The sequence below is a fragment of the Mytilus californianus genome, unplaced genomic scaffold, assembly GCF_021869535.1.
Source record: "Mytilus californianus isolate M0D057914Y unplaced genomic scaffold, xbMytCali1.0.p SCAF_1, whole genome shotgun sequence".
In the NCBI taxonomy this organism is placed as follows: domain Eukaryota; kingdom Metazoa; phylum Mollusca; class Bivalvia; order Mytilida; family Mytilidae; genus Mytilus; species Mytilus californianus.
In genome coordinates, this window is record NW_026262581.1 from 123,090,766 (window position 1) to 123,118,013 (window position 27,248).

General features: G+C 32.2%; 2 protein-coding genes across 2 annotated transcripts in view; both read left to right on the plus strand.

Annotated features, from left to right (window-relative positions):
* Positions 1-6,853, plus strand: part of LOC127712605 (ankyrin repeat domain-containing protein 29-like) — a 262,060-nt gene extending 255,207 nt beyond the window's left edge. Inside the window, exon 10 of the transcript XR_007987184.1 lies at positions 6,333-6,853. The gene's annotated coding sequence lies outside the window, so the exon portion shown is untranslated. The remainder of the gene's footprint in view (positions 1-6,332) is intronic.
* Positions 131-23,384, plus strand: LOC127712607 (replication termination factor 2-like). The gene is made up of 8 exons (XM_052219150.1): positions 131-281; positions 2,231-2,325; positions 3,251-3,341; positions 4,049-4,185; positions 12,552-12,630; positions 15,374-15,487; positions 18,924-18,975; positions 21,839-23,384. Exons 1-8 carry the CDS (start codon positions 213-215, stop codon positions 22,138-22,140), a joined length of 939 nt encoding a protein of 312 aa, XP_052075110.1. The 5' UTR covers positions 131-212; the 3' UTR covers positions 22,141-23,384.
* The last annotated feature ends 3,864 nt before the right edge of the window (positions 23,385-27,248 follow it).

Consider the following 27,248-nt stretch of genomic DNA (forward strand, 5'->3'; position numbering starts at 1 on the left):
AAAAGTCAAGACTTTAAAAAATGGAATTTGTATAGATTATAGAACCATAAATATCATAAAAAAATATCCTGTTCAATATGAATAAATTGTATCCACCAAAATTCATTCGAAACTAAAATAGAATTGCGACTGAATATTATCTCCCCTTTTGCTGTTTAGTTCAACATTTTTGGGCTCATATTTTTTGTTACTTGTCATCATATTCAAGAAACATGGGATGCGATGGAGGAACAATTCCTAGAAGAGACGAACTAGTTAGAACAAAGAAAAAACCGGAACAGGTACATGTATTGAAAATTGAAATTTCAGAAAATGTTGACAACTTGCACGCACTTCCTATTGATTTTTTTGTGTCTATTTTTTTACATCACAAAATTAAATTCGAGTATCATTATAATGAAAATAAGGAGATGTGGTACATGTATGATTTCCAATGAGTCAACTATCCACCAAAGTTCAAATGAAGTGGATGTAAGCAATTATAGGCAACCGTACAGCCTTCAACAATGAGCACATACTGTATAGACGGCTATAAAAGGCCCAAACATAAAAATATGAAACAATTCAATTGAGAAAAACTAACAGCCTAATTTATGTAACAAAATAATTAATAAAAATCAAATATGACAGACATGAACCAACAACAACCACTGAACTACAGGCTCTTCTTCTTCTTTAAGTTTCTAGCGATCCTTCATTTATTGAAGATTATTCACCGGGTGTCGACTATAAAATTTGATTTATAATTTACAAGGTAACCAGAAAAAAAGAAACAAAATCAAAAATCAAAATATATGTACATTTGAAAACATTTTGGAATAGGCACATAAAGAATGCGGCGGGTTAAACATGTTTGTGAGCGCTCAGCCCTCCCCTAAACTGGGACAGTGGTTTAACAGCACAACAATAAGAACAAACTATAAAAATCAGTTGAAAATAGCTTAACTCATCAGAACGATACTAAGCAGAAAACATCAAACAAAAACACAGACCGCACATGGCAGGGTATTTATACATTCCTAACAACAAAAAAAGACACAAAATACAGATCTGAGTTACTAGTTAGGAAAAAATAATATTTAAAAATGATTTAACATTCAATACTGTAAAACAAGAATTTTGATAGTGATATAAAAAATCCTTACATAAAATATGCAATACAAAATTTTATTTTGTTTGAAGAAACATATTAAATGGAATCATAATTGATTGTAGTTATATGCATTAATCAATATTTTATGTAACTTTATAATGAGTTTTGATAATTTCAAAATGAAGATCAAAGTTGTACAGCTTGTGTTTGCAGCTTGGGTTATAGTTTGATCCCCACAATTCTAAAGACAACAAACATGACAAAATATCTGTCTTTGAACTATATTTTATTGTTTAAACATTACAAGCCAAAACTTAAAGTGCTTGCATGCCATATTGAATAAAACCCTAGAACATTATAAAATTGTCAACACTTAAGAATTTCCTATACCTCACAATGTCAGACAAATATAAGAAGTACGGTAATAATAATATTTTTCATTATGGCAATTTTTTCTAATATTCATAATAAGGTAAATGTTAACGACAGTCTGAGTTCTCTTTTCCCCCACCCGTAGACAGTTGTACGCTTGATGCAAGTAAGTTTGATAATGTCTCTTACACATTGTGACGTCTCTGATAACTTCTGTTCACGTTACAAAGCTGTAATAGGAAAATTACATAGAGACAGAGCAGGTTGATATAGGAGAAAGGAAGGAGGATGAAAAACCAAAAATCTAATTGCAGTAATAAATTAAGAACATATAGTGTGTTGGTTTTTATCCCTATTTAAATATAAGCAGTTAATTATATACAGTTACATTTGTATATTAAAAATGGATATTGAGACTGACAGATATTTTTGTTACTGGCTTAAGGGTTGCAATTGTAATTTATGAAGCCAATCTAGTGATGATACAATGTATATGATAAAATTTTATAACTGATATATCTAAAAACTAGATTGTTCAATCATTTAAAAGATGTTTTTGGTGTTTTTCATGTTTTTTTGTGGTTTTTACCCCATAACATTGAACTTTGAAACTTTTATTCTAGATGAAATTCAACACAATGTTTATAATCCATGCCACTTAAGGAAGGTTTGGAAATTGGAATACCATTAGGGATTGTGACACAACCTGTTCCATATTGTTTACTTTATAAAAACAATACATTCTGTTTTCTGTTTACATTCCAGAAAGATAAAGTAGCTGATTTGGCTGCAAAATGGAAACTATGTGCTATTACACAGGAACCACTTAGAACACCAATTATGGGATGTGAACTTGGAAGGTACTCATAAAAAAATCAATAAATCTCATACATGTGATAAGGCTAATAACTTTAAATTGGTATAAAAAATGTTCAAGAGTCTCTAAATGTGACTAAGGTCACAAAAATAAATAAAAAAAGACCCAGAAGAAAATAAGTTTTAAAGTGGTTTAAATGGAATTAACTATGAGCAAATGAGCAGACCACTAAAATCTGTTTAACATTTGTTGAACCCATGACTTCATAATATTTTTAAAATAAATTGATGGTTAGAGGACTTGCTTATATTTATTTATAGTAAAAACGATCTAGTATTGATACTTTCAATCATTATCATAAAATATTAAACTTTTGTCTACCTTCATGAAACAAAGCCTGCACAAAATTATAGTTTTCTTAAACATTTTGCTATTTAAAAATAAAACATATTAAGTTTACCTATTTCAACATAGTTAATTAGGTCCCAATTAGTCTCGTACCGACGAAGTCTAAGGGGACTTTAGGTTTGCACTCCGTCCGTCTGTCTGTCTGTCCATCCGTCAGTCCGGCAAATCAGTTTTCCACCCTTTTTTTCTTTGTGCTTGAAGATATTGATTTGATATTTGGTGTATTGTTTAATCATCACAAGTTACAGATTAAGTTCGAAATTTTGTTCTGGTCTGACGATTTTGTGCTGAGTTATGGTCCTTGAACTTAGAAAATTCACTCAAAGTCAAATAATCAGTTTTCCACATTTTTTTTTGTCATGCTTGAAGATATTGACCTGATATTTGTTATATAGTTTACACCATGACTAGTTATAGAACAAAGTATCATTTTGTTCCAATACAATGAATTTTTAACCGGTAGGGGACTATGTATTGCCAGGCAATACTCACAGAATGCTTGTTATGATACATGTGTACCTGTTCTTTGTTGCTTCATTGCTTTGGATGTTTATTTATAGGCTTTATAACAAAGAATCTATCCTAGAATTCCTGATTGACAGGAGCAAGTTTGAAAATGCATCTGGCTTTGCCCATATTAGAGGACTAAAGGTAGGTAATACATGTGTTAAGAAGTGTTTATTTTGTATCTAAATTCAGTGTGAACATTGGCCTAGATTTTGCAGTTTGTTCATTAATGCATTATAGATTTGAAAGACTGCTGGGAAGGATCTATATAGTGTCTGCCATCAACTCACATCCATCAGAGGTTTGTTAACTGTTACAAAAATCTTTTCCACTGAAACCACTGTGCAGTTAACGATTAAATTAGATCCTAACATTTGACCAAATAAATTTTAAAATCATGTAAAGAGTGTGGTATGATGTCCTTTAATAATTTTGGTTAATGACTCTAAATATCATCACAAATGATTGCCATCATTAGTTCAGATAGAAATCATTAAAAAAAAATACTAAAAAGTACCAATTATTTAAGGGAATCAACAAACTTATAACCCCTATTAGAAATTGTGTATCATAAATCAAACTGCCATCAAACATGACCTCTTCTATTACCTATAACCTCATGAGAACATGCCATGACGAAGGCTAAATGTTGTTAAAAAGTTCTGTGGTGATGGTTCACTTTCTGGTTGGAAAACTGGTAAACATTTATTATTTTTAAGTACTAGATATATACATAATTAGGTATGTAAAACATCAATTTGAGTGATATTGAAAAAAATAGTATGTGATTCTATAACTGTAAATTTATTTTATCTTAACTTGTATCAGTATGATCACTTATTTATTTGCAGGATGTTAAAGAATTAAAACTGACAGACAATCCAGCCTACCAAAAAGAAACAGCAAAGAAAGGAGATTCATATATAGACACACAAACATCACCTTATATATGCCCAGTTGTAGGACTTGAGATGAATGGAACATATAAGTATGTTTAACAAAATATAGTATTTAGTAGATAACAGTATTTCAGATAAAAAATCAATGCCAGCAAATCTTCACATACGCATGTAGTGATAACCTAAAAAACTGAAAGAAAACACAGTTAATCCATACTTTTTAAATCCTTTTCCGATACATGACATCTGTTCCTGTGTGCACAATTTCATACAATCAATCATGGAATTGATGCCCTGAAATTTTTTAATTTTTTGCTGTTATCCAAACAAAATGAACATTTTAGTGTTGTATAGGAATTTGTAATCAGATGCGGATTCAGGATTTTGAAAAAGCGCCCAAACTAGACAAAAAAAATTTGTAGTGGAACCGGTAAAAAGTCTAGATTAGCCATAAATGAAGCACCATAAGAGGGGCCAGCACTCCATGCCCACCACCCACCCCTCTCCTAAATTCACCTCTTAGTAATGATTATGGAACACTTGAGTTTGTTTGCAGATTTGTCATTTGCCATAAAGGGGAGATAAAATGCAATTGTGTATAGGATTAATGAATTATGTACATTTTGGCTTAATGCAGAAATATGTGTTTTTTTCTATCTGAGAAAAATAGGTAAATAGGTTAGGTAGATACAATGGTAAGCACAAGGTTTATTTTCTGTTAAAATAATTCTAGAACCAATAATGAAAATGAAATTCTGTCAAAACCTGTTTGCATTCATTGATGCATCCAAATATCAGTAAAACTTAACAATAATACACTTACAATGTCAGTAAAACTTAACAATAATACACTTACAATGTCAGTAAAACTTAACAATAATACACTTACAATGTCACATTATATTCTATTTTATTTAGTGGCATGCATGTATATTTGTACAATGAGAAAATTCTTAATTAAAGCAGTGGTTGTATGATGCAAGAAGCTTTCATCTTCAAAAGCTTGCTCTGGTTTTATTGTCAAGATCCTCTGCAACAGAAGTAACAGAATTTAAGATAAGGGGGGATAATTTGGCTGTGATAACGTAAACTATTTGAATAAAGCTTTACGCTTCAGAAGGAAGAAGTTTATTATATGTCCATTGTCCTTGAATTAATTTCATGGTTTGAAGCTGCGTAAAAAACTGTATAATTTTATTTTTTACACAATTTTTGTCGAGCCTGCGACTTTTGTTGCAGAAAGCTCGACATAGGGATAGTGATCCGGCGGCGGCTACAGCAGCGTTAGCTAACTTCTTAAAAGCTTTATATTTTAGAAGGTGGAAGACCTGGATGCTTCATACTTTGTATATGGATGCCTCATGTTACGAAGTTTCTGTCAGTCACATGTCCAATGTCCTTGACCTCATTTTCATGGTTCAGTGACTACTTGAAAAAAAAGTTCAGATTTTTTGTAATGTTAAATTCTCTCTTATTATAAGTAATAGGATAAGTATATTTGGTATGTGCGTACCTTGCAAGGTCCTCATGCCTGTCAGACAGTTTTCACTTGACCTCAACCTCATTTCATGGATCAGTGAAAAAGGTTAAGTTTTCGTGGTCAAGTCCATATCTCAGATACTATAAGCAATAGGTCTAGTATATTCGGTGTATGGAAGGACTGTAAGGTGTACATGTCCAACTGGCAGGTGTCATCTGACCTTGACCTCATTTTCATGGTTCAGTGGTTATAGTTAAGTTTTTGTGTTTTGGTCTGTTTTTCTTATACTGTATGCAATAGGTCTACTATATTTGGTGTATGGAATGATTGTAAGGTGTACATGTCTAGCTGGCAGGTGTCATCTGACCTTAACCTCATTTTCATGGTTTGGTGGTTTTACTTAACTTTTTGTGTTTTAGTCTGTTTTTCTCATACTGTTTGCAATAGGTCTACTATATTTGGTGTATGGAATGATTGTAAGGTGTACATGTCTAGCTGGCAGGTGTCATCTGACCGTGACCTGATTTTCACAGTTCATTGCTCAGTGTAAATTTTTTTGTGTCTTGTTCCATTTTTATACGACCGCAAAAAAATTTTGTGGTCGTATATTGGTATGACGTTGGCGTCGTCGTCGTCGTCGTCGTCGTCGTCCGGCGTCGTCGTCCGAATACATATTGGTTTTCGCACTCTAACTTTAGTTTAAGTGAATGGATCTTTTTGAAATTTGACCATAAGGTTAAATACCACAAAAGGAAGGTTGGGATTGATTTTGGGGGTTATGGTACCAACAGTTAAGGAATTAGGGGCCAAAAAGGGGCCAAAAATGAGCATTTTCTAGTTTCCAGACAATAACTGTGGAACGGTGTATGGATCTCTCTGAAATTATACTACAAGTTTCCATACCACAAAGGGATGGTTAGGATTTGCTTTGGGGGGTTATGGCTCAAACCGTTTAGGAATTAGGGGCAAAAAAGGGGGAAAAACAAGGTTGTCCTGGTTAATGGACAAATACTTTAGTACAAAACATAATTTAAAGCAGTGTAAGGGAGATAAATCAAATACATCATTGAAATTATCTCCCTTACACTGCTTTTAAATTATGTATAAAGTAATGGTTAATGAACAATAAAGATAATCTAAAACAGTGTAAGGGAGGTAATCCAAATACAACGTTTTGGTTACTTCCCTTACACTGCTTTTAAATTATGTTTAAAGAAATGCATATTTATAAAGGAAGACCATTAAAAATATCTGCAAATGTTTTCATCTTTTTTTTTTTACAAAAAAATCCATATGAAAGATTTGACACTATATTTTTATTAATTCTATTATAAAATAGATTAAGTTAGCACTATGGTAAATTTAAATGGGTAATTATGGTTGCCAACTCCATTGGAAATTTGAATTGAGATTATGACCATATCTTGAGGGAAAGAATTTTTTGGGGGGAAAAAGGGGGGGGGGGGATAAAAAGAAATTGTGGGGGGGCCAATTTTTTCTCATTTCAGATTTCAGAAATTAAAAAGAATTATTCTTCAAATATTAGTTTTTTTTCAAATTTCAAATATTGAAAAATTTCAAGAAGTAATCTTTAATTGCACAGTATGGCGCATTAGATTTGTAAAATCTTTGATCACATTTATTTATTTGTTATGCCGAATCTAACAGTGTATTTAGATTTTTAATTTTTGGTCCAGTTTTCAAATTGGTCTACATTAATGTCCAAAGGGTCCAAAATTAAACTTTGTTTGATTTTAGCAAAAATTGAATATATGAGGTTCTTTGATATGCTGAATCTAAACATGTATTTAGATTTTTGATTTTTGGCCCAGTTTTCAAGTTGGTCCAAATTGGGGTCCAAAATTAAACTTTGTTTGATTTCAACAAAAATTGAATATATGGGGTTCTTTGATATGCTGAATCTAACCATGTATTTAGATTTTTTATTTGTGGACCCTGTTATCTAATTGGTTCATATTGAGGTCAAAAGGGTCCAAAATTAAACTTTGTTTGATTTCATCTAAAATTGAATTATTGGGGTTCTTTGATATTCCAAATCTAACCGTGTATTTAGGTTTTTAATTTTGGGTCCTGTTTTTTAAATTGGTCTACATTGAGGTCCAAAGGGTCCAAAATTAAACTTAGTTTGATTTTGACAAAAATTGAATTCTTGGGGTTCTTTGATTTGCTGAATCTAAACATGTGTTTATATTTTTGATTATGGGCCCAGTTTTCAAGTTGGTCCAAGATAGGGTCCAGTATTTAAACTTTGTTTGATTTCAACAAAAATTGAATATATGGGGTTCTTTGATATGCTGAATCTAAACATGTACTTAGATTTTTGATTATGGGCCCAGTTTTCAAGTTGGTCCAAATTGGGGTCCAAAATTAAACTTTGTTTGATTTCAACAAAAATTGAATATATGAGGTTCTTTGATATGCTGAATCTAACCATGTATTTAGATTTTTTATTTGTAGGCCCCGCTATCAAATTGGTTCATATTGAGGTCAAAAGGGTCCAAAATTAAACTTTGTGGGATTTCATCGAAAATTGAATTATTGGGGTTCTTTGATATGCCAAATCTAACCGTGTTTTTAGATTTTTAATTTGGGTCCCGTTTTTAAAATTGGTCTTCATTGAGGTCCAAAGGGTCCAAAATTAAACTTAGTTTGATTTTAACAAAAAATGAATTCTTGGGGTTCTTTGATATGCTGAATCTAAACATGTGTTTAGATTTTTGATTATGGGCCCAGTTTTCAAGTTGGTCCAAGTTGGGGTCCAAAATTAAACTTTTTTTGATTTCAACAAAAATTGAATATATGGGGTTCTTTGATATGCTGAATCTAACCATGAATTTAGATTTTTTATTTGTGGGCCCCGCTATCAAATTGGTTCATATTGAGGTCAAAAGGGTCCAAAATTAAACTTTGTTTGATTTCATCAAAAATTGAATTATTGGGGTTCTTTGATATTCCAAATCTAACCGTGTATTTAGATTTTTAATTTTAAGTCCCGTTTTTAAATTGGTCTACATTAAGGTCCAAAGGGTCCAAAATTAAACTTAGTTTGATTTTAGCAAAAATTGAATTCTTGGGGTTCTTTGATATGCTGAATCTAAACATGTGTTTAGATTTTTGATTATGGGCCCAGTTTTCAAGTTGGTCCAAGTTGGGGTCCAAAATTAAACTTTGTTTGATTTTAACAAAAATTGAATATATGGGGTTCTTTGATATGCTGAATCTAACCATGTATTTTGATTTTGGACATTGGACCATAATAGGTAAATTAAAAAAATTCAAGTTCTTAGACCACATTCTTTCTGTGTCAGAAACCTATGCTGTGTCAAATATTTAATAACAATCCAAATTCAGAGCTGTATCAAGCTTGAATGTTGTGTCCATACTTGCCCCAACTGTTCAGGGTTCGACCTCTGTGGTCGTATCAAGCTGCGCCCCAGCGAAGCATTTTATTATTCTTATACTGTTTTTGATAATTGAACTATATTTGATGTATGGAATGTTTATGAGGTGTTTATGTCTGTCTGCCAGATATCATATGACCTTGACCTGATTAACATGGCTCATTAGTTAATGTTAAGTTTTCCTGCTGAACTTTGTCTTGGTTAAGTCTGTTTCATAGAAACTATAAGCAATAGGTCAACTATATTTAGTGTATTGAATGATTGTAAGGTGTACATGTATTTCTCCTTCGGTTTATATGACCTTGACCTCATTTTCTTGGATCATGTTAAGTTTATGTGATAGTTGTAGTAAAGCTTTATATTTAGGACTATCAACATAATATCAATGGTTAGTAAAGAAGGCGAGACATTTCAGCGTGTGCACTCTTGTTCACTTATTATGAGTAATGGGATAACTGTGGCATATGCAATCCCTTCAAGGTCTACGTATATATGTCTGTCAGATAGGTTCACCTGACCTTGACCTCATTTCATGGATCAGTGTCAGATCAAGATTAAGTTTTCATGGTTAGGTTCATTTCTCAGATACTATAAGCTGTAGGTCAACTATATTTTGTGTAAAGAATGATTGCAAGGTGTACATGTCTGTCTCCATGGTTTCATCTGACCTTTACCTTATTTTCATAGTTCATTTGTCAGTGTAAAGTTTTTATACGACCACAAAAAAATTTTTGTGGTCGTATATTGGTATGACGTTGGCGTCGTCGTCGTCGTTGTCGTCCGGCGTCGTCCGAAGACACATTGGTTTTCGCACTCTAACTTTAGTTTAAGTGAATGGATCTTTATGAAATTTTACCACAAGGTTCAATACCACAAAAGGAAGGTTGGGATTGATTTTGGGGGTTATGGTAATAACAGTAAAGGAATTAGGGGCCAAAAAGGGGCCAAAAATAAGCATGTTTGTAACTTCCAGACATAACTTGTGTGTTAGTGTATGGATCTCTCTGACATTGTACCACAAGGTTCCATATCACTAAAGGAATGCTGGGATTGATTTTGGGGGTAATTGCCTCCAAATTTTAGGAATTAGGGGCCAAAAAAGGGGCAAAAAACAAGCATTTTTCTAGTTTCATGACAATAACTTGTGTGTAAGTGTATGGATCTTTCTGAAATTGTACTACAAGGTTCCATATCACAAAGGGAAAGCTGGGTTTGAGTTTGGGGGTAATTGCCCTAAACGTTTAGGAATTTGGGGCCAAAAAGGGGCCAAAAAACACATTTTTTTCTAGTTTCCAGACAATAACTTGTGTTCAAGTGTATGGATCTCTCTGAAATTGTACTGCAAGGTACCATACCACAAAGGGAAGGCTGGGATTGAGTTTGGGGGTGATGAATCATAATGGGGGTTCAAAAAATTTTGGGGGGGGATTTATTTTTTTTTCCTTTTTTTTCTTTTTTTCCTTTTTTGTTTCTTTTAAAATTTTCCATTTTAAGTTGGTTATTTCTGATTTATATTTAAAATCAAATAATAATGATATGGTAGGAGATACACACCAAACAGGATGTGTAAATTATTATATAATAAGTATTGTGCAATAGCAAGAAATTTTCAATTGCACAGTATTGCACAATAGCAAGAAATCTTCAATTGCACAGTATTGCGCAATAGCAAGAAATCTTCAATTGCACAGTATTGCGCAATAGCAAGAAATATCCAATAGCACAATATTGCGCAATAGCAAGAAATTTTCAATTGTACAGTATTGCGCAATAGCAAGAAATATTTAATAGCACAGGATTGTGCAAAAGAAGATACTTCCTATAAATTGCTTATTTCTTGACCATGATTTCATGGGGTTCTTTAATATGCTGAATATAACCGTGTATTTAGTTTTTGGATTTTGGGCCCCGTTTTTAAATTGGTCCACATTGAGGTCCAAAGGGTCCAAAATTAAACTTTGTTTGATTTCATCAAAAATTGAATTATTGGGGTTCTTTGATAGCCTGAATCTAACTGTGTATTTAGATTCTTAAATTTTGGTTCCGTTTTCAAATTGGTCTACATTAAGGTCCAAAGGGTCCAAAATTAAACTTAGTTTGATTTTAACAAAAATTGAATTCTTAGGGTTCTTTGATATGCTGAATCTAAACATGTATTTAGATTTTTGATTATGGGCCCAGTTTTCAAGTTGGTCCAAATCGGGGTCCAAAATTAAACTTTGTTTGATTTCAACAAAAATTGAATATATGGGGTTCTTTGATATGCTGAATCTAACCATGTATTTAGATTTTTGATTTTTGGGCCCCGTTATCAACTTTGTCCACATTGAGGTCAAAAGGGTCCAAAATTAAACTTTGTTTGATTTCATCAAAAATTGAATTATTGGGGTTCTTTGATATGCCGAATCTAACCGTGTATTTAGATTCTTAATTTTTGGTTCCATTTTCAAATTGGTCTACATTAAGGTCCAAAGGGTCCAAAATTAAACTTAGTTTGATTTTAACAAAAATTGAATTCTTAGGGTTCTTTGATATGCTGAATCTAAACATGTATTTAGATTTTTGATTATGGGCCCAGTTTTCAAGTTGGTCCAAATCGGGGTCCAAAATTAAACTTTGTTTGATTTCAACAAAAATTGAATATATGGGGTTCTTTGATATGCTGAATCTAACCATGTATTTAGATTTTTGATTTTTGGGCCCCGTTATCAACTTTGTCCACATTGAGGTCAAAAGGATCCGAAATTAAACTTTGTTTGATTTCATCAAAAATTGAATTCTTGGGGTTCTTTGATATGCTGAATCTAACCATGTATTTAGATTTTGGATATTGGACCATAATAGGTGAATGTCCAATTTAAAATTTTTAAGTTCTTAGACCACATTCAATCTGTGTTAGAAACCTATGCTGTGTCAAATATTTAATCACAATCCAAATCCAAAGCTGTATCAAGCTTGAATGTTGTGTCCATACTTCCCCCAACTGTTCAGGGTTCGACCTCTGCGGTCGTATCAAGCTGCGCCCTGCGGAGCATTTTATTGTGGTTTAGTTTCTTTCTCAGACACTATAAACAATAGGTTTACTATATTTTGTTTATAGATTGTAAGGAATACATGTCTGTCTGGAATGTTCATCTGACCCTGACCTCTTTTACATGGATCATTGATAATGTTAACTTTCTCAGTATCTTAACCTTATAAGGCCATTTTGCATCTCTTATTTTGTTTATTGGCCTGAATTATTTTTGGGGTTTTCCTAAGAAAATCATTGACCTTTCCATCGCTTAATATGGGATTGGGGTATTATTTTGAGAGCTTTTCTTGCCGTACTTTTTTTTTAAGGTTCATGTAAACTTTTAATGAGATAACTTGCTTTACAGTGTTTTAAGATTTGGTTACTATTTTGATATGGAAATACCTTTCATTTGGAAGACAATACATAGTACAAAGTGAAAAACCAAATTTGTCTATCACTGAATTGTGTAATTTGTATTCTTTAATCTGTTTGTTGGAAAAAATGATTTCCTTGAATTACTTTTTTTCATTTTTACAGATTTTGTTTTGTATGGAGTTGTGGATGTGTAATGTCTGAACGAGCTCTGAAAGAAATAAAATCTGAAATATGCCACAAGGTATAATATATTATTCATTTCTCTCTTGTCAGTTCTTAAATCATTTCTATCATCCAAAAGAAAAAATATAAAGATTTCAGGTTTAAGGTAGATAGGGTGTCTTCCTCCATCTTGGATTTTGAAATACCAGAAAACAATCGGTCTAGATTTTTAAGAAAATGTGCAAATTTTGAGAATAGTAGTTAATTCATGTGTAAGAATTTTCATTTCAATATAGAAAATGACATGTTTTATCATATTTATGGTTGTATTTTACAAATAAACTGCTTCGCTGAGCACAGCTGGATATGCCAGCAGAGGTCCAACCCTGAACAGTTGGGGCAAAAATGGACACAATATTCAAGCTTGATACAGGTCTGAATTTGGATTGTAATTAAATATTTGACATATTATAGGTTTCTGAATAAATGTAGTCAAAGAACTTGAAATTGGTTATATGAATTAAATTTATATTCAATTAAAGATTTCTTGCTGTTGTACAATACACTGTGTTGTTGTGCAATACAGTGCTGTTAAGCAATACTTAGTAAATCTGTTGTCAGACTATAAACAACTCGGAAACGTAAAATCGAAAATTTAAAAAAATCAAAAGGGAGCTTACATCAATAGATATAAACAATTTACCAAAGTTTCATAAAAAATGCTTTCGGCATTTTTGAGTTATTGTCCGAAAACTGGAAAATCCCCCTTTTTGTAATGAAAAAAAACCCAATATATCAGAAACGTATAGTCTAAAATTTATAAAAATCAAAAGGGAGCTCATGTTGATAGAAATAAACAATTCACCAAAGTTTCTTGCAAATTGGTGAAATTGTTTTTGAGTTATTGTCTGAAAACTGGAAAATCCCCTCTTTTTTAATGAATAAAACCCCAAAACTCGGAAACGGTAAATCTGAAATTTATAAAAAACGAAAGGGAGCTCATGTCAATAAATATAAACAATTCACAAAAGTTTCATGCAAATTGGTGAAATTGTTTTCGAGTTATTGTCCGAAAACTGGAAAATCCCCCCTTCTTTAATGAATAAAACCCCAAAACTCGGAAACGGTAAATCCCAAATTTGTAAACAATTTACTAAAGTTTCATGCATATTGGTTAAAGCGTTTTTGAATTTATGTCCGACATGTTGACGATGGACAGACAACGGTATACCATAATACGTACCGTAAACGGGCATATAAAAACAGAATACTTTTTTTGTTTGATTCAATTTTTTCCAACTTTGCCACATAAGGGGAGGCAGCTCAAATGTAAGGGCAGATGATTCAGATAAAGTTACTTTTACAATAGAATGTGTTAGGAATTTACCTATTTTATTATGTAGCAAGAAAACAGGTCCCGTGACCCCATTTTTTCTTTTACTTATCTGAAAGCATAAAAATAGAGCTATCTTCTCATATTTTATCTCAAAATTCTATGGTTTAGTTTTCGTTTTATGGCAGAAAATTGGGTTTTCCATGCATAATCTATACAAAATCTGTCAATTTTGTACAACCTGTAGCGTGAAAATAAGCCCCGTGACCCATTCTTTTTATTATTTTTAAAAAAAAAAGCCTGATATTAAGTACATTTTGGCAAATTATTAAAAAATTCTATGGATTATAATTTAGACACCCCATCTACCTTAAACAGATTGTTCATTATAAGAATTTTTGTCAATACCTACATTTTTTTTACCTTTAATTCTGAATGTGAAGGGAGGTTATTGTCTCCCTATTATAAATTTCTTTAAAGTCCAGAAAAAAACAAACAAAAAGCATTAAGATTTTGATATCTTAGTTATACTAATGGAACAAATTTTATGTCTACCTTTCTTGTAAGATATTTTTTAATAAGTAAAAAAAGAAGTGTTTTTTTTTTTTAAGTTATTGCCTTTTGGCAGAAAAAATATGTGCTACAGAGACAGAGGACTTTGGAACTGTTGTCCTTTTATTAGTCCCCTACCGACGAAGTCGAAAGGGGACTTTAGGTTTGCACTCCGTCCGTCTGTCTGTCTGTCTGTCAGTCCGGCAAATCAGTTTCCACACTTTTATTCTTCATGCTTGAAGATATTGATTTGATATTTTGTGTATTGTTTTATCATGACAAGTTACAGATCAAGTTCGAATTTTGTTCCGGTCTGATGATTATGGTCCTTGGACTTAGAAAGTTCACTCAAATAATCAGTTTTCCGCACTTTTTTTCGTCATGCTTGAAGATATTGACTTGATATTTGTTATATAGTTTACACCATGACAAGTTATAAATCAAGTTAGAATTTTGTTTCAATACAATGAATTATAACCGGTAGGGGACTATGTATTGCCATGCAATACTCACAGAATGCTTGTTATTTTTGCAAAACTTAATGTATTTAGTATAATTTACATGATAATTTGCTGACAGATAGCCTCCTAATGTACAGTCATTAAATGTATGGTCCACTTAAACTTTGTAAGTTTAGGTACTTGCAATAAATAAAAATTAATTTCCAATATTAGTGTCATGCCTCTCACTACAACTACATTCTGTAATTCCAAATTATTTTTGTCTGTTTCATTTTAATTGTTGCTTGCATGAGGAACTCTGTGGTACCATATACAATTATAAAATTATTTTTGATGTCTTTATTATTCAAGCAATGTAGAACAAAAAGAATTTAAAAGAAACGACTACAAACGTGTTTGAAAAAAATACACCCATTGTCATCTGTTTTATGAATTGAAAACACATCCTTAAGAAAATGATTATCTTTGCCTTGTAGTGTGGTAAGCCATATTCCACAGATGATATGGTTGTTCTGAATGGTACGGAAACAGATGTTGACGAGTTAAGGACAAACATGGAGAAAAGACGAGAACTAGCCAAGCTTGCTAAGGTATTTGTTATTTATTAGCCACAATGAAGCTCTCATGAAATAAGGTAGCAATTCTCAGGCAAAAACATTTAAATGATTAAAATTATATTAATAAATATGTATAAGATACAACACTTGATCATATTAAAAAGCATAAAGTTCGGTCAGTTGACAGAGCTAAATCAGTACGAACTACATCTTCTGTCAGTTAAAGGAATCATATCAAAAGTATGAAGTAATAATTTTATGTCATTCATTGTCTGAATGTCCTTGTTTCCCAATGGAAAATGGCCTGGTTAGCGCTCTCACAGGTTCAATTCTTGCCAGATTTTTATAAAAAACTTATAGTATAGGTTAATATCAGCAATATCTCGGACAAGTTTTATAATGGTGGACGATCAACTTTTTTATGCCCCTGCCATAACGGAGGGGGCATTAAGTTTTACCCTTGTTCCTCTGTACGTACGTCCCAAAATTGGTTTCTGTTCTCTAACTTGAGTTTGCCTCAACCGAATGTTAGGAAACTTATACACAATGCTTATTACCACAAAACACAGATCAAGTTTGAATTTTGTTGGTGTCACTTTAACCGTTCTAGAGTTATGCCCCTTTATAAATGGAAAAATTGCTGAATTTTTCGTTTCAGTTCTCTAACTATAGTTTGCCTCAATCAAATGCTATGAAACTTATACACAATGCTTATTACCACTAAATACAGATCAAGTTTGAATTTTGGTAGCGTCACTCTAACAATTCTAGAGTTATGCCACCTTTATAAATGGAAAAATTGCAAAATATTTAGTTTCCGTTTTCTAACTTAAGTTTGCCTCAACCAAATGTTATGAAACTTATACACAATGCTAATTACCACAAAACACAGATCAAGTTTAATTTTTGGTGTCGTCACTAAAATGGTTCTAGGGTTATGCCCTTTATGATGGAAAAATTGCTAAATTTTTAGTTTCCGTTCTCTAACTTAAGTTTGCCTCAACCAAATTTTGTGAAACTTATACACAATGCTTATTACCACAAAATACAGATCAAGTTTGAATTTTGGTGGCGTCACTCAAACCATTTTAGAGTAATGCCCCTTAATAAATGGAAAAATTGCATAATTTTTAGTTTCCGTTCTCTAACTTAAGTTTGCCTCAACCAAATATTATGAGTCTTACACACAATGCTTATTACCATAAAACTCAGATCAAGTTCTAATTTTGGTAGCGTCACTTTTACCGTTCTTCAGTTATGTCCCTTTATAACTATATAATATGCAAGGGGGGCATCATCTGTGTCCACGTGTGGAGTGTGGACACAATCCACATTTATTTAAAAGAGATATGACCTGTGGAAATATTAAATTAATGGAAAATGACCTTGTTAGTGCTCTCACAGGTACAATTCTTGCCTGATTTTTATAAAAAAACTTATACTATAGGTTAATATCAGCAATATCTCGGACAAGTTCTGTAATGGTGGAAGATCAACTTTTTTTGTCCCATGCGTAATGCGTTGCGGGGGACATGGAAATACCGGGCATCCGGCCGTCAGGTACAATTCTTACCATATTTTTATAAAACTTATACTATAGGTCAATATCAGCAATATCTCGGACAAGTTCTATAATGGTGGACGATTGACTTTTTTTTAAAAGAGTTATGCCCCTTGGAAATATTAAATAAGTGCAACAAGGGGGACATTGGAACTCTGTTCTTTTTTTTAAAGAGTTATGACCCTGGAAATATTAAATTTATGGAAAATGGCCTCGTTATTGCTCTCACGGGTACAATTTTTTATTAAACTTATAGTACTGTGGATTCATTTTTATTCGTGGTATACCAATTTTCGTGGGTTTTGTGGGTCACAGCGAACCACGAATTTAAGAATTCAACGAAGAATAATCCCGAGAAATGTGTATGGAGTCGGATGTTTATTTCCGGTTATGTTATGCAGTTCTAGTATAGTGTTGACTAGTGATAAACATTGTAACATAACACATGTTTTTATTGAAAGAAGATACAAGTATTTTGATTAAATCAATAATAAATATATCGAATATCAGTGATAATTTACTTTTTAAAATTGATTAAAACTGTTCATGGAAAATAACTGCAAGTTGTTAATTACCGTGTCATAGTTTGGTTTACTGGTGATTAATTATAAAAATCAATAGGATTAAGTACAGGGATATTGCCCGTAGGTAATATTGTTTATGATAGGAACATTTATTTTCACACCTTTTACTTATATGACTGTTTATTATATCGTGATTAGGGAAATGAGTTTTGAATGCCTTATAAAATTCCGACAAGAATTTATAAATTGTAAAACAAACAAATAATTAGTTGTCTCTGTCCATTATTGTAATCAGGTAATAGAAGTTTTCAATGAACACTTTAACCTAGAATGACCAAGCGAGGATTTTGAAAATTCAAAACTTTTTCAATGAATTCCTTCTTTTTTGTTTGTTTTATTATTGATCAAACCAAGGAGGTTATATGATCTCCAAAATCAAAAAGAAATCCATGAATTACGTATTTCAATTTATTTTTTTTTGTAATCAGCGATCCACGAATTTACGTATACCACGAAACTTCTTTTTTTCTCTATCCACGAAAATTGATACCCACGAAAATAAATGAATCCACAGTATACTATAAGTAATGCCCTTGAAGGTCTGTTTGAAATATTTAGTATACAATAAAAACAACTTTTTTGTCCCCCGCACACGCTTTTTATTTATAAATTGTTTTAAAGAACAACAAAAAAAAGTTTGTTTTTTTTTAGTTATTGCCCCTGGATAGATAAAATATGTGCAATGCGGGGGACATTGGAACTCTTTTATTCTTTTATTGGCTTTGAACTAGCTGTCAGTAACTGTGAGTACTCTCAGATCTGTACATAGTGTCCTTTTTGTTGTTAGGGATGAGGGATGGATAAATACCCTTCCATGTCTGGTCTGTGTTTATGTTTGATGTTTTTCTGCTTTGTATCGATCTGATGAGTTAAGTCTTTTTCTACTTATAGTTTGTTCTTATGTTGTGCTGTTACACCACTGTCCCAGGTTACAGGGAGGGTTGAGCACTCACAAACAGACTGTAGTTCAGTGGTTTGTCGTTGGTATATGTCTGTCATATTTGTTTTTCATAAATCGTTTTGTTATAAATTAGGCCATTAGTTTTCTCAATTGAATTGTTTTATATTTTTCATGTCGGGGCCTTTTATAGCTGTCTATATGGTATGGGTTTTTCTCATTGTTGAAGGCCGTACGGTTGCCTATAATTGGTTACATCCACTTTATTTGAACTTTGGTGAATAGTTGTCTCATTGGCAATCATACCTCATCTCCTTATTTTTATTCTTATATATATATATATCATTACACTTGAAAGTTCTATATGACTAAACATTAAAAGTTTTGTGATCACATGATACTGAAGTTAATCTTAATTACTTGTAGAAATCAAAGAAAGCACAGAAGCACAAAGTTTCAGATGAATCACAAACAACAGGTAAAATAAAATTTATTTAACTGATTTTTATACGACTGCAAAAAATTTTTGCGGTCGTATATTGGTATGACGTTGGCGTCGTCATCGTCGTCCGAAGACACATTGGTTTTCGCACTCTAACTTTAGTTTAAGTGAATGGATCTCTATGAAATTTTACCATAAGGTTCAATACCACAAAAGGAAGGTTGGGATTGATTTTGGGGGTTATGGTACCAACAGTTAAGGAATTAGGGGCCAAAAATAAGCATTTTTGTAACTTCCAGACATAACTTGTGTGTTAGTGTATGGATCTCTCTGACATTGTACCACAAGGTTCCATATCACACAGGGAATGCCAGGATTGATTTTGGGGTTAATTGCCTCAAAATATTAGGAATTAGGGGCCAAAAAGGGGCAAAAAACAAGCATTTTTCTAGTTTCATGACAATAACTTGTGTGTAAGTGTATGGATCTTTCTGAAATTGTACTACAAGGTTCCATATCACAAAGGGAAAGCTAGAATTGAGTTTGGGGGTAATTGCCCTAAACGTTTAGGAATAAGGGGCCAAAAAGGGGCCACAAATAAGCATTTTTCTAGTTTCCAGACAATAACTTGTGTTCAAGTGTATGGATCTCTCTGAAATTATACCACAAGGTTCCATATCACACAGGGAATGCTGGGATTGATTTTGGGGGTAATTGCCTCAAAATATTAGGAATTAGGGGCCAAAAAAGGGGCAAAAAACAAGCATTTTTCTAGTTTCATGATAATAACTTGTGTGTAAGTGTATGGATCTTTCTGAAATTGTACTACAAGGTTCCATATCACAAAGGGAAAGCTGGAATTGAGTTTGGGGGTAATTGCCCAAAACGTTTAGGAATAAGGGGCCAAAAAGGGGCCAAAAATAAGCATTTTTCTAGTTTCCAGACAATAACTTGTGTTCAAGTGTATGGATCTCTCTGAAATTGTACTGCAAGGTACCATACCACAAAGGGAAGGCTGGGATTGAGTTTGGGGTGATGAATCATAAGGGGGTTCAAAAAATTTGGGGGGGGGATTTTTTTTTCTTCATTTTTTTTTCTTTTTTTCCTTTTTTTTTTCTTTTAAAATTTTCCATTTTAAGTTGGTTATTTCTGTTTTATATTTAAACGCAAATAATAATGATATGGTAGGAGATACACACCAAACAGGATGTGTAAATTATTATATAATAAGTATTGTGCAATAGCAAGAAATTTTCAATTGCACAGTATTGCACAATAGCAAGAAATCTTCAATTGCATAGTATTGCGCAATAGCAAGAAATCTTCAATTGCACAGTATTGTGCAATAGCAAGAAATATCCAATAGCACAATATTGCGCAATAGCAAGAAATTGTCAATTGTACAGTATTGCGCAATAGCAAGAAATATTCAATTGCACAGTATTGTGCAAAAGAAGATACTTCGTATAAATTGCTTATTTCTTGACCAATTTCAATGGGGTTTTATTCTTGAATTCTTGGGGTTCTTTAATATGCTGAATCTAACCGTGTATTAAGTTTTTGGATTTTGGGCCTCCTTTTTAAATTGGTCCACATTTAGGTCCAAAGGGTCCAAAATTAAACTTTGTTTGATTTCATCAAAAATTGAATTATTGGGGTTCTTTGATATGCCGAATCTAACCGTGTATATAGATTCTTAATTTTTGGTTCCGTTTTCAAATTGGTCTACATTAAGGTCCAAAGGGTCCAAAATTAAACTTAGTTTGATTTTAACAAAAATTGAATTCTTAGGGTTCTTTGATATGCTGAATCTAAACATGTATTTAGATTTTTGATTATGGGCCCAGTTTTCAAGTTGGTCCAAATCGGGGTCCAAAATTAAACTTTGTTTGATTTCAACAAAAATTGAATATATGGGGTTCTTTGATATGCTGAATCTAACCATGTATTTAGATTTTTGATTTTTGGGCCCCATTATCAACTTTGTCCACATTGAGGTCAAAAGGGTCCAAAATTAAACTTTGTTTGATTTCATCAAAAATTGAATTCTTGGGGTTCTTTGATATGCTGAATCTAACCATGCATTTAGATTTTGGATATTGGACCATAATAGGTGAATGTCCAATTTTAAATTTTTAAGTTCTTGGACCACATTCATTCTGTGTCAGAAACCTATGCTGTGTCAAATATTTAATCACAATCCAAATTCAGAGCTGTATCAAGCTTGAATGTTGTGTCCATACTTGCCCCAACTGTTCAGGGTTCGACCTCTGCGGTCGTATCAAGCTGCGCCCTGCGGAGCATTTTATTTTTATATTTATTAGTGCTAGAAAATATAAGTAATACTTTCTAGATTTTTTATGGTATACTAGTCAACCCAATTGTCTACCGTTCTAAAAGAAAAGTGTAAAATCCAATTTTAATTATTTTATGTTCCTTCTATAACTGCTGGCAGCAGTCAGTGGTGAACTATTAATAAATCTAGTTTATATCTCTGTACAATGAAGGCTTAGTTGAGACTTGTATTAAGAAAAAACTTCTCATTTCCTATATAAACTTCAATTTCTGATGTATACTAAATTGAGGTGAAATATAAGTATTCATTGTAACCCGGAAAATCTTATCTAAGAACAATTATGAACATTTTAACAGGAGCTAAAATGTAGAAAATAAAATTTATTACTGCAGACTCCAGCCTTAATGTCATAAAAAATATCCCATTATTTGATATATTCAATTAAACAATAAATGTATATTAATTCAAGCTTCTGCAATTAATGAGCTTGACCTTGTCCTGTGATGTTGCTAGCCTTGACTACTGCTATATTAAAGGGTTATTATAAATAAGCTGTTAATTCTAAACATCATATTCTAATTTGTTTATTGTGCTTTATTTCAGAAATAAATGGTGAGTCTTCAAGTAAACAACCCAAAGTGGAGACAGCATCTTCAAGTGCGTCATCCAGTGGAATTACAAATGGAAAATTGACCAATGGATTTTCAGATAAGAAAATCAAACTGCCCAATAAAATATCGGATTCCAAATTGAAGATGACCAATGGAAAACAAGGAGACAAAGCAGAAAGTATTCAGAAAGACTCCACTGCAACAGCAGTATACAAATCTATATTTACATCATCAAAAAAAGCAAAAAATCAACAATCTGCACACTGGGTTACATATAATCCTTTTTATAATTAAAGGCCAATTATTTTTTTTTTATGATGAAAGTCCTGAATGGTTGCAGTATAATATGGTTAGGGAGTATTACTATGAAAATCAGGATCAGTGATGCTTTCATTTATTGTAATATTTTGTTTTCTTATAAATCTCTTGAATTTAATTTTGTAAACTTATTGGTATCTGTATAGATGGTAAAATCACTGTTGTATACATTATATAAACATATTAGCCGCTTGGTATTCCATTATCAGATTCACATTAAATTAAAGTTAATAATTAACTTAGATTCATTGTAGTTTATAAATTTTTTCCTGAAGATGATACTTGAATGATTTTGATGAAAAAATTTCCAACAAATAAAATAAAAGTTTTTAATATTGATAATAATAATAATTGATGATTATTATAATTGGATCACAGTCACAGTGCAATCAATTTTCACTCATATATAAATAGTTTTATGGAAAAATAATGTGAAATTTTTAATGCAAGTTTCACCCAAATTCATCCAAAACAGACATGGATCTGTTTACACATACAAATCTATTTTATGTATTTCATGTATTTTTAGGTTCACTTTAAAACATTTTTATATGACCGCAAAAAATGTTTGCGGTCGTATATTGGTATGACGTTGTGTCGTTGTCGGCGGCGGTGCGTCCGAAGACACATTGGTTTTCGCACAATAACTTTAGTTTGAGTGAACGGATCTCTATGAAATTTTACCATAAGGTTCAATACCACAAAAGGAAGGTTGGGATTGATTTTGGGGGTTATGGTACCAACAGTTAAGGAATTAGGGGCCAAAAATAAGCATTTTTCTAGTTTCCAGACAATAACTTGTGGAACGGTGTATGGATCTCTCTGAAATTATACCACAAGTTTCCATACCACAAAGAGATGGTTAGGATTTGCTTTGGGGGGGTTATGGCTCAAACCGTTTAGGAGTTAGGGGCAAAAAAGGGGAAAAAACAAGGGTGTCCTGGTTAATGGACAAATACTTTAGTACAAAACATAATTTAAAGCAGTGTAAGGGAGGTAATTCAAATGCATTTGAATTATCTCCCTTACTCTGCTTTTAAATTATGTATAAAGTAATGGTTAATGAACAATTAAGACAATTTAAAAGCAGTGTAAGGGAGGTAATCCAAATACAATGTTTTGATTACCTCCCTTACACTGCTTTTAAATTATGTTTAAAGAAATGCATATTTATAAAGGAAGACCAGTAAAAATATCTGCAAATGTTGCATTTTTATTTTTACAAAAAAATCCATATGAAAGATTTGACACCATATTTTAAATTTTATTATAAAATAGATTAAGTTAGCACTATGGTAAAATTAAATTGGTAATTATGGTTGCAAACTCCATTTGAAATTTGAATTGAGATTATGACCATATCTTGAGGGAAAGAATTTTTTTTGGGGAGAAAGGGGGGGGGGGGGGGGTAAAAAGAAATTGTGTGGGGTCAATTTATTCTCATTTCAGATTTCAGAAATTAAAAAGAATTATTCTTTAAATATTATTTTTCTTTTTTTTTAAAAGTGGGGGGGGGGGGGGGGGGGGGTTAATACGCAACAGCATAGTGTATTGCACAAAAGCAAAAAAAGGGGGAGGGTAAATTTTTTATTTTTTTTGTGGGGGGAGGGGGGGTCAATTCGCAACAGCAAAGTGTATTGCACAAAAGCAAAAAATTGAATATAAATTCAAATCATATAACCAATTCTAAGTTCTTTGACTACAGTTATTCTGTGTCAGAAATCTTTTATGCGTCAAATATTTAATTACAATCCAAATTCAGACCTGTATCAAGTGCGAATATTGCGTCCATTTTTGCCCCAACTGTTCAGGGTTGGACCTCTGCGGTCGTATCCAGCTGCGCTCGGCGAAGCAATTTATTTATTTTAAATTAAGTTTACTTTTCATGTGTAATTAAGTTTAATTTTATGTAGCCTTTAAGCTCACTTCACATTCTTTTTTTTCTGATGAATGAAAACTGCAGTGTATTATATCTTTGAACTTAAGATCAAAACAATTTGTCAAGAACCGAGAGAAAAAAAAGCAGTAAATTCTTTCTTTTGTAAAACAGGACATGTAAATATTATTTATTATCTTGAATAGTTACCAATTTGTATTGCATTGCCTGGTAGAGGTATTTTTTAAGACTACATTTTAATTTCTTATAATAATTCATTATGTGATGCACTGTAGAGATCCTTTTTATGTGTTATAGACCAGGAATCCATGGTCTATAATCAATTATCATGTATTTATATTCATAGTATTCAGTCTGTCTCTGTTAGTTACACACTACTGCTTTGGATTTGTTTCATATATCATGTTTTCTGCTATGTTCCATTTATGTTTGGTATGTTGTTAAAAGAAAATATTAAATTACATCAGGTATTTCAGATACATTTGTTTTTATTGAAGAAAAATTCTATGTTTTTTTTTCCATTTTGAGGAACAGGGGATTGCTTAGATTATTTTGCTTATTGAACAGTTTGAGGCAGTATGTTATTTTTATACGACTGCAAAAAATTTTGCGGTCGTATATTGGTATCACTGCGTCAGCGTCGTCCGAAGACAATTGGTTTCCGGACATTAACTTTAGTAAATGTGAATAGAAATCTATGAAATTTAAACACAAGGTTTATATCCACAAAAGGAAGGTTGGGATTGATTTTGGGGGTTATAGTCCTAACAGTTTAGGAATAAGGGGCCAAAAAGGGGCCCCAATCAGCATTTTTCTAGTTTCCAGACAATAACTTGTGGAACGGTGTATGGATCTCTCTGAAATTATATCACAAGTTTCCATACCACAAAGGATGGTTAGGATTGGCTTTGGGGGGGTTATGGCTCAAACCATTTAGGAATTAGGGGCAAAAAAGGGGGAAAACAAGGGTTTCCTGGTTAATGGACAATTAAAAAAAAGTACAATGTTATGTTTGGATTACCTCCCTTATACTGCTTTTAAAATATGTATTAAGAAATGTTGTATTGTCTTGAGGTGATTAGCTGTCAATTTATTTTTAGAAGTTACTATTTAAAAATGCTGATTAAGGAATATTAATTTTAGCCATGATTATGTATGTCATTTTCTATTTTAAGACTTTTATGATGTATTTAAATGGGTTATTATGGTTGCAACAAACTCCATTGGAAATTTGAATTGACATTATGACCATATCTTGAGGAAAAGATTTTTTTTTATTTGAAAAAGGGAGGGAGGTGAAAAAAAAATTGGGGGGAGGGTAAAAAAGAAATTGTGAGGGGGGGGACAATTTTTTCTCATGGGGGGGGGGGGGGGTTTCAATTCGCAACAGCATAGTGTATTGCACAAAAGCAAAAAAAAGGGGGGGTAAATTTTTTTTTTTTAAAGTGGGGGGGGGGGGTCAATTCGCAACAGCATAGTGTATTGCACAAAAGCAAAAAATTGAATATAAATTCAAATCATATAACCAATTCTAAGTTCTTTGACTACAGTTATTCTGTGTCAGAAACCTTTTATGCATCAAATATTTAATTACAATCCAAGTTCAGACCTGTATCAAGTACGAATATTGTGTCCATTTTTGCCCCAACTGTTCAGGGTTGGACCTCTGCGGTCTTATCCAGCTGCGCTCGGCGATGCAATTTATTAATATGTGTGAGTGTCTACAGTAAACAGTTTACTACCAGAGAGGGACACATCTCTCTAAACAATTTTATAAAATTGGCAAAATCTTCTGAATTAATATTAAAGAATTGTCACAGAATAAACATTTATTTATAAGCCTAGTCTTATGTAAATTATGTATTACTGCTATAGTTCCAGTGATAAAATAATTTAATGTTACATTTTGTACTTGTTTTGTTACATTTAACAGTTTATTCCCTGTACATATTTTTTTTAAAGCAATTAAAGTCAGATGTGTATTTATTAGTAATTGGTCTCATCTTTCTGCCAGTTGGATCAGATAATTGATGAAAAAATATGCCTCCCAGTTGCTTTTACCAATCGACTGTTTTTCATATCCCTGTTTGAATCAAAGTTTGGTCAGATGTTTAAAAGATTTGTACGTAACTGCAAATATTTAAATATAGGCAAAATCTTATACTTATACCATAGGTAAATTAACTATTCACTAGAAGTGAGGGCTGTATTGCATTCACCTTGTTCATCTGTTAGTCCTTCCATCTATTTGTTTGTCAGTTTGTCCAACAAGCACACTTTCCCTAAGTACTACTGAACAGAATTACTTCATATTTAATCAGCAACTTGACATGACTTGTAAGATGTGAACACTTTCTGACATGTCGGACACCTACTTCCTGTTTGCAGATACTTTGAATTTTCGAATAAGTTAAATGAACTTCAAATTTTTCTTCACACTTTTCTCAAGTACTACTGAACAGAATGACTTCATATTTGGTCAGTGGCGTAACATTGATTATTTGTAACACTTTCTGTTTTCAAAATTCTGAGTGGTGGTATACTTTTTTATGGTTTGATTTCATGTCATTGATTGAAATAATATGTAAATCACCTTTTTTACCTGAATAAGAATGATTTTTTGTGTGCAGACTTAGTCAAAGGAAATGGATCTTTCCCATGGCTCTACACATGATTAACCCATCTTCAGTGTGAATACATATTCAAATGAGTTGAATTATTGACTTGCAAGTCAATAATACATTACCAATGTTTTCTGAGCTTATTTTGATGAAAACAAAATGACTGCTAATAGCTTAATATTATTTCACAATTCCGCTTTTATTAATGTTTGAAGCAAAGAAAATCGTACTTTGATTATTTGTCAAAATCGTAGCTAATGTCCCTATAATATAATTTGAAGCCTTGAAACTTCTTTAAAGAATAATGGTCTTATTGGTTGTGAAGTCAAATTTTTCAAAGTTTAGTGTGCCGGTAACACAAAAAAAAATCTAAAAATATTTCATGAAAATTTCCAGAAGCTGAAAAAAAATAACATCGGATAAAAGTAAAAAAATGGCCACACATTTTGACCCAAATATCTTTTTCAAGCAGTATTATGAAATTAGATATGATTGTTCATAACATATCTCTTGATTGACATGTTTAAAACATGACTCATTATGAGGACCTTTTGAGTCAAAATACT